At 39.3% G+C, this 12,393-nt stretch overlaps 1 protein-coding gene across 1 annotated transcript in view; it reads right to left on the bottom strand.

The window, feature by feature from the left end:
• CAT (catalase) overlaps window positions 1–12,393 on the bottom strand; it is a 39,699-nt gene that overhangs the window by 5,500 nt on the left and 21,806 nt on the right. Inside the window, exons 7-10 of the mRNA XM_072791098.1 lie at window positions 9,789–9,980; window positions 8,959–9,111; window positions 5,669–5,807; window positions 2,729–2,859 (exon numbers count right to left, since the gene is read on the bottom strand). Coding sequence (XP_072647199.1) covers window positions 2,729–2,859; window positions 5,669–5,807; window positions 8,959–9,111; window positions 9,789–9,980 — 615 coding nt within the window. The remainder of the gene's footprint in view (window positions 1–2,728; window positions 2,860–5,668; window positions 5,808–8,958; window positions 9,112–9,788; window positions 9,981–12,393) is intronic.

The raw sequence follows: 12,393 nt of genomic DNA, 5'->3' as shown, positions 1-12,393 counted from the left end.
TTTCCTTTCTGCACATAACTGTTAGTATTTATCAACACACCTCTCAATAAAACCCATATAAAATATTTGCTCTCCTGCAGATCTGGTTAATCTAGCTCCAAGAGGTTAAAAAAAAAAAAAAACCACACAGACACACACAAAGATAAACAGCACTCCTATCTCAGTGTGTGGACAAGATGATTGCAATATAAACAGCATGGAACCCTTACCCATCTGAGCCTCGCTTCAGCAGTCACGCTGCTCAGACAAAAGGCAGGTGGGGCTTGGAAGTCAAACTAAAGAAGTCTCCAGGGTGCTCTTATCTGCATATCCTTGCACCTGGCTAGCAACCACCATCTGTACATACAGCTCAGCTGCTCACTACACGGGGGGCATGGACCCACACATGGGCTGGCCATTCAATTTTATTAGCCAGATAAAGAGTCTGAATGGCTTTATCAGCTCCAACACTCTAACCATAGACCTTTGATAGCAGGACCAAATTCCTTTTAAAGGAAACGTGATATTTTTACTAGTATATACAAATAGAATGATTTTTTATTTAAGTGTAACAGCCCAACAGTAAAGGGTACCAGCCACAGGCATGAAGTTCAATGATTTTTCAGGGAACACACGACGCAATCACCACCCAGGTCATGAAAGAACATCATTCACACCTCTGACATCTCCCCACCAGAGTCCCTCCTCCTCGTCATTATCCCCTTTTTCTCCAACTGCCTCCCCAAAGGCAATTCTTTTGACGTCTAATATTTAAATGTGTTTTGCCAAATGTGCTTATCCAACTCTAGTTGAACATCTGGGTAACATGAGCAGCTTCTGGTGCTCATATGTACACATTTCTATTAGGTTCCTACACAGCAGTGTCCTTTACTAGGGCCAGAAGACACGCACGTGTTTAGCTTTAATGGATACTGATACACAGTTCTCCAAAACAGCTGAACTAACTTACACTCACAGGAGAGTTGTTTCTTTTTCTCTCAACACTTGGTATGGCCAGTCGTTTTCACTCTAGCTACTCTGGTGCAAATACAGTGCTACCTCTTTGGGGTTTTACTGTGCACATCCCTGGTGACTACGGAGATGGACCCCCTTTCTGTATGTTTTACAGTCATTTAGATCTCTTTTGTGAAGGACCCGTTCAGGTTTTTGCCCAGCTTCTACTCCTTCGTCCTTCTCACTGCTCTGTAGATCTTCACATATTCTGGACATGAGTTTTAGATGAACTTCAAATATATTCTCTCACTCTATAAGCCATGCATTATCTAAATCAATTTTTGCAGAGGTAGTTAATACCAGAATTGGCCTCATGCAGGCAAAATTCTTTGAGAGGCAGGGATCACATTGTAATATACTTGGTATCACCCACATCACCAAGAATAATGAGGTTACTACAAAAGGATTTTAGAAGATGTTTAATTTCATCTAAATATGGTTTACACCCTACTATAATTTTTTATATACACGTACTTACATATACATATGTGTGCCTTTCAAATAATATATTTGTAGTGAATTAATTCATGTATTTAAATATCTTTTACTTGGAACCCACATTTATAAATTGAGAAACTAGAATATAGTTCTTATTCTAATTTAAAAAGTTTAACACCAACTCCCTGAACAGAACTCCAGGACAACTAGACTTTTTAATTTCATTCTTCTCTTTGTGTGAGGTATAAGCTATACTTAATTAATGAGAAGGCTGCTCTTCAAAGTCAAAAGGTCTCTTTCAGTGCGTCCACTGAGAGAACAGCACTCAGCAGCCACACGTGATTGGAAAGAGGGTGGGCACTTGACCCAGGGCAATTAACTACAAGCTGGCCAAAGGTCAATGATGCGGCCTAGAGTGAAAAGATCAAATCAATTTGACTCCCTCTCTCTAGAATCTGATATAGAATGTGTGTCAAAAGGGTCCAAAAAAAAGTAATAGGTGGAGAAAGAAGCCATAGAGTTAGGCCACCATCATAGCAAAGCCACAGCAATGTTAAAACAGAGGCTAAGAGATAATGAGGAGAAACTCAGGGAGACATGTCAAGGATAAGCAATCAGTACTGAAAAATAGAAGCCAACAAGTGGAAAGCAGTGGAGTCATGTGAACAGTGTGTCCTACAGTAGAAACACCCACGCTCTCACTACTGAGGCTCCAAGGGCTACTGGGAATCCTGTTCTAGTCCCTTAAATCTGTCTGCCTACCTTCTTAAATGTAATTATACTTAACCTTTATTTGCCTGCTTCTTACATTTCTATGCGTCACTGCTTCCCCAATGGCCCCCACCCATAATCCCTTCAATAAAAATTGGGGGAACTGAAATGAGTCTCCATACCTTGTACTGAAAAAGCACAGTAACACAACTCTTCAACTCCATCTAATAAAGGGTCTGACTTATGATTAGAGATGTCTTTCATGAATTCAATTTAAGATATATTAGACACTTTAAGGTGGGGGGAGTTGGGGGTGCCTGGGTGGCTCAGTTGGTTAAGCGTCTGCCTCTTGATTTTGGCTCAGGTCATGATCTCAGGGTTGTGAGATCCGGCCCTTCATTGGGCTCTATGCTCAGCATCAGCCTGCCTGGGATCCTTTCTCTCCATCTCTCTCTGCTCCTTGCCTCGTTCACGTGTGCTCTTTCTCTAAATAAATAAAATCTTGAAAAAAATAAAGAGGGGGACATATAGACATTGACAAGGAAACTGATCAAATGACTCCCACAGAAGCCCAAGAAGCCATTACCTGAGTGACATTATCTTCATTGGCACTGTTGAAGCGCTGCACATCTGGCGAACATTGGCTGCTATGCTCTAGGACACAACGCTGTTGTTCAGGAGCACTAAAGCTATTGGGGTAGTAATTTGGAGCACCACCTTCAAAAGAAAACCATACAGATTCACTTAGGGAGATGAAAAATGAAGTAAATCTACAGTCAATGTAATAAGATATAATTCAAGTGGTAACTATAGATCATGTATATACACACACATATATAATACATATGTATGCCTTGTACATATTAATGTCTCCTATTTAGCTATAGGCAGGACCTCAGCTTCTTAAAGAATAATGCCACCTTCCAAATGTTCTCATGGGCAGTCTCACTCTGAGTTTTAATAAAGAAATCTCAAGTTTTCTTGAATACTTCAAGTGATCTGATCTTTAAACTCTTCTCTCTCTATATATGCTTATATATATATGTGTATGTTTGATCTGGCCTCCAGAGAAAAGGAGACCCAAAGATACACTGCAAATTTAAGAGTTTCATTTGGGCTTGGGCTCAATTCCAACACTGAATCACAGAATTCTTGGGAGCAACTGAAAGTTCTAGCCCTGCTCCTTTAATCTACAGACACATAACTGAGCCCTGACATGTTAACTGCCTGCTGCAAGATCACATGATAGTTACTAGTAGAACTGGGATCTGGGATCTGTTTTGTGTCTTCCATCCATCCAGCGCAGACTATATTCGTATTACAAAACTCTACTTCACTATTCCTTCAAGGTTTTTAAGATTCTCGGAGAATCTTCTTTTCATTGACTATGACTTTACACAATTCTAGCTTCACTTTTACTTCCCTCTACAGATAAATAAAAAAGGATTGTTTTTTAGGTTGATATTTCTAGGATATCAGCACTTACAGAAAAAAATGACAACTGCATTCAAAACATATTTTCTGACTTCTGGAATAAATTAAAAGGCTTTTTTTTTTTTTTCATTTTGGCATATTTATTTTCCTAACCGCTTCAGCTGATGTTGGCTGAAGGCTGAATTACCTGAGCACATGCTGCCTAAGCAGGAGTGGCCTAGAAACATATTAAGTGTTTTGAATAAACCAGTCTGAGGTTGGAATTTTAACCAGCTCACTGCCAGAGTAAATTATGCGGACTGGATAATCTAGAGGTACCTGTACATCACACCAATCAAGGTTACCAAGGACATATAGGAAGGAGGAGGACACCATACTATTATGGAGCCCAATTATTAGCCCTTGGGATTCATTCTAGGTCAGCCTCATCTATATCTAAGGCAAAGTGCTCCAACAATCAGTCACCACAGTGGTCTTCTGCACTAAGAATTAGCTCTTTGAAATGTGCCTATTTGAGGACTTCTAAAATGCTATCTCCAAATGAGTTCTGACCTTTACTCAAAGTGGGAGTTGTCTTCAAGTCATTGACTACTGGGAACAATTAAGCTTTCATGAAACTTAAAGAGCACAACCCAAATGCTTGGCTTTTAAAAGTAGGCAAAGGGTGTGTCAAAATATATCCTTAAGTAGTTTTTTCACACATGTGCCACTATAATGGTAAACAAGAATGATAAACATGAAGCAGGTGCTTAATAAAGAAGTTCCAGAACATACATGAGCCTCTCTCTGATAAAGCCAGTCTCAATAACAAAAGGACTGACAAATATGAAAGGAAAAAATAACTTTAGAATAAAAATGCAGAAGACAGACACAGGAAATATTACTTTGGGCAATGGCACACCCCATTAGCTCTATAAACCTCAGAGAGCATAAGGATTGCAACACCTAATATAATCAGCTGGTGAGCAAGTAAACTCATTAAATACAAAAAGAAGGCTTAGTCATAATGGTAACAAATGCAAGGCACAAAATTATATAAACAAAATAACCTTAAGTCTGTATAAAATAGTCCCAGAAAAAACTGGCAAAAAATACAGCAAAATGCAACAGTTGTGGCCTGTGAGTGTTGGGGCTGTAAGTAGTTTTTCTTCTCCCTCCTCTTCCTTCTCTTCTATTTTCCAAATTTTCTTTAGGGCACATGTGTTATTTGTATCAGAGAAAAATAAACTTTTTTTTTGAATATAGACATCGATGGCTATAAATATAAATCATCAGTAAAATTTCTGAAGGGATTAATGTGCAGCCTATTACTAAGACAAGTGTGTCCTAAATAGAAAAAGAAATTAAGATCTGTATTAAACTAAGGAGACTTAGAAGGAAAAAAATTAAACATTCTCTAATTTGAACAAGCAATCAAAAATAGAGGCTATTTGTACATGGCACCAAAAATAATAGTTCAAAGAAAAAAATCATAAATTTGGTAAATGAGCTCCAAATAACAAAATGCAGTAGAGCCTCATCTCATCAGTTGATTTACATGGATTCAACTACATTCATTTAGTAAAAAATAAAAAAAGTGAAGGCGAATCCCTTGATTTACTGTCTCCCTTATTCTAACCTGCCCCAGTCCATCTAAAACTCCAGCCACATGTTCCTCCATGACCCCAACAAAGGGCAATGAAAAACAAGAAACATGAACTCTTGGCTTTTGCACTTCCAAGAGTCTAAGTCCTCATGATTTAAGAGTGATTTAAGGAGCTGCCCACTTTGTGAAGAGTCTTTAAAACCTAACCCCTAAGTTGAATGCTACTCTACGACAGCCAGTGTAAAAGATCTTTCTCCCCCATCCTTCCTTATCAGATGGGCAGCAAGTCAAATCTGAGATGGGAACTCTCAATAAAACATCAAAGAGATAAAGGCATAAAGGGTCTTCAGGCAGTTTAAACCTTCTTTGCTTCAGAGAGCAGAAGGTCCCCTGGGAACTCTTCAAGAGCAGGAGACTGACAACCACTGGCCTGGTATGACATCCTCTGTCCTCTTGCCCAGCAGTACCCTCTAGCCTCCCTGGGGGAGCGGAATGTCTGAGACCTACCCTGATTGTCGAGCATGCACATGGGGCCATCCCGTTGGTAGTTGGCCACTCGAGCCCGGAAAGGACAGTTCACAGGTATCTGAAGATAGTTGGGTCCCAGGCGGTGGCGGTGAGTGTCAGGATAGGCAAAAAGACGACCCTACAAGTTATAAATTAAAAAGGCACTGAGTGTGCCGTCACACACAAAACACAAGTCTATAAACTTTATTCTAAAATTTCAAGCACAAAGCACTGTGTTTACCACCAAACCCTGCCCATTCCCCCCACCCCACCCCAGCCAAAAGAGCAAAGTTCCTTCTCTCATGAAATGAGTTGTCCCTAACCCAACAGTCCTTAATCTTCTGCGTCATACAGCCAAACAACCACAAATCTTCACACCTGTTCTAGATAAGAACTCCCTTTTCCCCCTCAAATAACAAGTTACTGCTGTCTCATATTGCTTCCTACTCTCAAGGATGTATCACATTGTAAAATACGTTTGTTAGAACCCAACTAACTGGAATCTACGTCCTGTTCACTGTGATCCGGCTTACCGCTTTGGATAACACTCTAAAGTTCATCAACATGATCTGGTCGAAAGGTAACTGAGACCACTGTTCATTACCACACGACTACTGCCACCTCCAGATGCTCATTAGCACCCATCAGAGCAATTTCGAAGTCCCCCCTATCTGGCTCTCCACTTCTAGCTTGTCCTCCGCCATCATCGTCCTACGCACTCCTGCCAAAAGAATCAGCCCCAGGCCCCACGCAGATCACATCACTATCTGCTCAAAATACTTTAGGGATGCCTGGGTGGCTCAGTGGTTAAGCATCTGCCTTGGGCTCAGGGCACGATCCTGGAGTCTCAGGATCGAGTCCCACATCAGGCTTCCCCGTAGGCAGCCTGCTTCGTCCTCTCCCTATGTCTCTGTGTCTCTCATGAATAAATAAATAAAATCTTTAAAACAAAAAACTTTAAAACTTTAAACTTTAAACTTTTTTAAAACTTTAAACTTTAAACCAGTTTCCTCACTGGTCTCCAAATGGCTAACTAAGCACAGCTGTCCTTCCCTGCTGGATGGCTCCTCACACGCCCCCGTGGCATTAGAACTCACAGCAAACTGAGCTTGAGAAGTTGTAGAAAGATTGGGCAGAATCTTGACTGTACCTACTAAATAAAGCCCTTTTACTTTTTAAACACACTTCACAAAACAAAACAAAAAAAAACAAGAAGATATCACATTAAGTTTAAAATATGTTTGCCATACCCAAAATTAATACTGACAGAAATTATAAGATTCATTCATACAATTCAATTCACTAATAGAATTGCATGATTTCAGTTATCATCTTTCCTCAGGACTTTTTTCCCAAAAGTTTCAATGGAATGTCTTTAACATTTGCTATTTGTTGTTGCAGAGAACACGGATTTGACTTGTGGTCCTTTTCCCTGGGCCTAGGCCTCTATCCAATGCTTCACTGCTCTTCTAACTGTATGACGCAGTGTTGTTAGCTGTCTCTATGTCTCACCATGGACCCACAGTTAACCTGGATTAGGAAAAGAATTTGGATGGTATTTGTTCTTTAACCTGTTCCCGCAATACCAGGGAACAAGTTCATGCCTTGGCAAATCCCAGTAACCTCCTTCACATGGTTCAGCTCCCTTCCCACCCCAAGGGAAGGTTGGGTGCCCAGAGTCCCAGGGCTTGGCTTCCTTTACTCCTTTCAACACAAGCACTTCTACTTGTGCTCTATGATCTGTTTGGCTTTCCTTCTTTAGTCCCTAACCTCCAGTTCTCTCTTGTTCTGTGTGTCACCAACTGGATGGGTTCTACTTGATAGAATGGTTCTACATTTCTCAAAACTGAAGAAACCTTCTTTTCCTAAAAGGGACAATTGTACAGACCTCTACTCAAGCACTGAAGTCCCTCCCTGACAGATGCTCAGTGTACCCCCACCTTATTCCTTCTACTTTAAGAAGTGGCTGTTTACAGTTTAAATATACTCAACATGGTCCATCATACCTATATTCAGGTCTCTCTCCTGCCCCATTTTATCTCTATTGAAAACTGAAATCCTAGCCATTCTTCAAAAGCCATCTCAAACACTACCTCATTCTTAAAAGCTTGTCATTATCCTCCTAATAAGATTTCTCCTGATTCAAATGGCAATCTGCCTTATATTCTAGTTATCTTGTGTTCTTCTGTTACAGCAGCCAGAGTAATCTATTATACACACAGGGGTGTTCAATTTATATTAGTTAAGCGGCCCCTGGGTGGCTCAGTCAGTTAAGCATCCAACTCTTGATTCCAGTTCAGGTCACAATCTCAAGGTTGTGAGACTGAGCCCCACATCGGCCCCATGCTGGGTGTAGAGCCTGCTTAAGATTCTTTCTCTCCCTTACCCTCTGCCCCTACTCACTTGCATTTGGGTGATCTCTCTCTCTCTCTCTCTTAAATAAATAAATAAGTTAAATTGAACTAAAAGCTAATGAAAAACTTATTTTCTATAAAAGTCTTAAATGTTCCCAATGTCAAAGCAAAAATGCTATTAAAAAAAAAAAAAAAACAGAATCGTAGCTTGTCTCCATAGGGAGTCCAACGCTTACATAAGAAGGAGCCGTGGTCCGATCTAGCATAATAATCTTTAACCTTTGTTTCGAGGTCAGAGTCCAAAAACACAAGAGATTGATTTATTCAATAATTATTAAGCCAATTCTTTGCCTACTGATTTCTGGTCCAAAAAAAGTATTTTTCACTCTTTCTACTCCTGAAAGAGCCTAGTGGAGTGATGAAAAAATAGTGACTGTGTAGGAACATGACTGAAACAAATGGTTAGACTGACCTGCTGCTTTCAATCACTGGTGACATACGTTCAGCTCATAAAAAGCATCTCCAGTCTCTTTTTACAGATGGAAAAATTCAAGCATCACCATGGGAGGGGAAATGAATCAAGTTATACTGGCCAATTAACAATATTCCCTCCCATCAATGACAGACTGAACAAAGAGTGCTTTACTCTACAAATACCGGAGGCATTTCTGATGTCACTTCTTTTAAATTAAGAGACTAAATGTCAAAGTCTTAACATACTATGAAATCCTCTTTATACTGTAATTTTATAATGTCAGGATGCTTAGGTAGACCCGCAAGATTAATTAAATTTAAGTGGTGTTCTAGTTAATTCTTTTTATAAAGGTCATGCCAAATTACAGCACGTGTATGTGTGTGTGTGCACAGGCACGCACGCATTCGCCTGTGTCCACTCCTGCACTCCTGCCTCAGAACATCTCAATCCACCAGGTTTACCTGAAGCATTTTGTCAGGGCTGGGCTCAATGCCAGGTGGCATGTTGCTTGGGTCAAATGCCATCTGTTCAACCTCAGCGAAGTAATTAACTGGATTCCGGTTTAAGACCAGTTTACCAACTGGGATAAGAGGGTAGTCTTGGTGAGGCCAAATCTAAAAATAAATGTCATATTCACAATTATCAGACAACCAACTAAAGGAAATTAAAGCACTCATTAAAAATGACAGATTTGGGGGCACCTGCATGGCTCAACCAGTTCAGCATCTGCCTTCATCTCAGGTTATGATCCTTGGATCCTGGGATAGAGCCCCGGGCTCCCCATTCAGTGGGGAGCCTCCTTTTCCTCCCTCTGCCCTTCCCACCTTGCTTGTGCTTGCTCAAATAAATAAATAAAATATTTTTAAAAATACTACCTTTCTAATATAGTGAAGCCATATAATATAATGAAATACCAACTTTCTAATACAATATAATGATAATAAGTGAAAATAATTTGTTAATCCAGTAAAGTGAAAAAGAACTTCAGGTAGTACACCGGTTGAATCTTTCACAACACTAAACAGTAAATACTGACATCTTCCCTGGGCAAAATGGACATTAGCTTTGCAAGATCTGTTCCCTGCTAATAATGATATATCAAGCCACTTCAAGGAACTCAATGAACTTAGCAAACGCGAACTAGAAGTGAGATGCACAGGCCAGGAAAATCCAAAGCGGCCCTACTGCATTTTGTACAGGACTTCTCTATCGTTATGAATACTTGACTGGAATTTGTCAAATTAGGTACAAAGAGACTTAAAAAAGAAAATTTGGTTGCTAAGGGACTTACCTTGGTAAGATCAAATGGATTGAATGGAAAAGTTTCTGCCTGACTAAAAGTCATGACTTGGATATAAAATGTCCAGGAGGGGTAGTTGCCTGTGGCAATGGCATTGAAAAGATCCCGGAGGCCGTAGTCAGGATCTTCATGAGAAAGTCTTGCTGCGTCTTCAACAGAAAGGTTTTTGATGCCCTGGTCAGTCTACAGAATGAGAGAAAGCAGCTCAAACTGAAATGCATTGGCAAAGTTACGGACCTTTAATCAGTTATGCACTGAAGGATGATGAGCAACACAACTCAAAGACTGGATTTTCCTTGTAACAATTCCACTGTTTAAATCTGATAGAGAGGAATTCATCAACAAGAAATTCTACTTGGTTATCTTGATTCTTTCAAATGTCCAGGGCATCTGTATATACATTTCATATTTATAATTTGTCCTATCTTTCCCTTTCTGTAGCCTATATTACTTGAAATTTTTTAATTGTTAACATATATTTTATTTTCAATTTCTCACCCATGTAAAGAATGCTGTACTACTGTCTTCAGAAAAGCGAAAAAAATTCGGAATAAAACATATATAACATCAAATGTACCATTTTAAAGTGTCCAATTTGGTGGATTTATTTTATTTTTTTATTTATTTTTTTTTTTAGTGGATTTTTTTAGTCTTGAAAGTCTTGAAATAAAGTTGCCAGGTCATACAGTAACTCTACATCTAATTTCTTGAATAACTAAAAATGGTTCTTCAGAGTGGTTATTATTTGAAGTTTTAGAATTATGGTACTTTCCAAATCAGGATAAAAAAGTCAAAAGGTATTTTTAAAATAGGCACATAATTATTTTTCTGCATAATTTTTCAGTTGTTTTGTAAGAGCTCAAATCAATTAATGAGATTGTGCTAGCTACCATACCTCCACTCCCATTCTCTTCCTTTTATTTTTTTTGAGAAGTCATAGAATCACAGTTCATACAGCTGAAAAGAACTTCAGTAGAGCTGCTCTGAACTACTTCTCTGACTATGAGCAGGCAAAATTCTTATTTTGACTTCCCAAGCAAGCCATTAACTAAGTTAGTCACTGCCACTAGCGCTCCTACTATCACACCCTATTGCCTTTCAACTGATTCTCACCTGTATCTTAATTCTGAAAGACCCTCACAAGCCAAGCATGGAAAAGACTGCCTCAGCAAAGTCAACTATGAAACTCTACCACAGAAATCTCAAGTCTTTCTATCCAGGGGCAAGATTTGAACCCTTCTCACTATCAGACCAGAAATACAGTCACCTTCCAGATTTAAAAATGGAGATCACCATCTGCAGATCACTGGAGAGCTAATACATTAAATTGTGCAATAATATTGCAATACTTTTCTGATTTTAACTGAATCCCTTGGGCTTAGGAAAGACTAATCATAGATCAGAATAATTCCAGACTGATACATCCAAATAGGTCTCAGGCTCCCCCAGGACTCTCTGCCAAACAGACCCATAAGCAATCCAATCCTTCCAGGATCAGGGACAGCTGCTATTATTATCCCAATTTTACAGTGACAAAGCTGGAGCACAGAGAACTTTTAATAAAGTGACCAAGTCACATTATTAAAGCCACCACCACGCGGGTCCCTCAGACACAGTCATTTAGCCTGTTCTTGGTGACACAACACTGCTCCCTTTGGCAGTTACAAGCCAATGAGGCAACTCTTGCTTAAAACTGTTCCTGGCCAAAGATTATACACCCAAGTTACAAGTATAAAGAGGGGAGATAGTTTTCCTGTTTGAGATACTTACATAAGTTGTTCAGATAAAGATTAAGACAAGACAGGAAAACAGGTCTTGGGTAGACACCACTAAGAAGGAGACTATATTTGTCCTGAGTCCACTTCTGGTATGCGCTTATTTTAGCAGTAGCATTTGGAAACATGTTCTTAGGCAACCAGAGGTGTTTTGTTTTTTTTTTTTTTTTTAAATATAACCTTCTAGAGTTCTCTGAGAATACTGCTTACTATAACAAATGCCAAGATCATAATAAGAGAGAGCCCTTTAAAACACTTCAGTTAATTAAAATGTTCTTAAGGCTTCCCCCAAAGTTAACTTGTTTGATATGATTATATGAAAATAAATGAAAAAAAAACAATTTTTATTTTCTTACATTTGTAATTGATTACTTTTTTTGCCTGTTCATAACATACTTTTGATAAACACTACTTAAACAAATGGATGGAGGAGTTAAAAAGTTATGAGAAATGCTTCTGTAAAGGTAGTCTCAGACATTGAAAGTCACGGTGAGATTGGAATTACAGACAGGAATGCCCCATTTCTGCCACAGCCCCCTCCCTGGACCACCAAAGATACCTATGCTCAGCAAGATGAGTCAGGGCTACAAAAGGCAAAGCCACAGAATACTTTACTGTTTGCTAAGGCTTGACTCTAAACCCCAACAAAGAAGTCTAGAAGCTAGACTAAACCTGGTAGAAATCTCCTTTCACATAGCCTGGAGGCCTATATATTATCTCCTTACATTTGAGCCCAAAACCAAACCTTAGGTCTTCCCTCTTCAGGAAGAATGGATATTCACCTGCCAGCACTAAAAACATTAAACCAGAGAACCAGCATT

The sequence above is a fragment of the Canis lupus genome, chromosome 21, assembly GCF_048164855.1.
Source record: "Canis lupus baileyi chromosome 21, mCanLup2.hap1, whole genome shotgun sequence".
Classification (NCBI taxonomy): Eukaryota; Metazoa; Chordata; class Mammalia; order Carnivora; family Canidae; genus Canis; species Canis lupus.
Note: the sequence above shows the minus strand (reverse complement) of the source record. Positions and strands in the feature narration are given on the sequence as shown.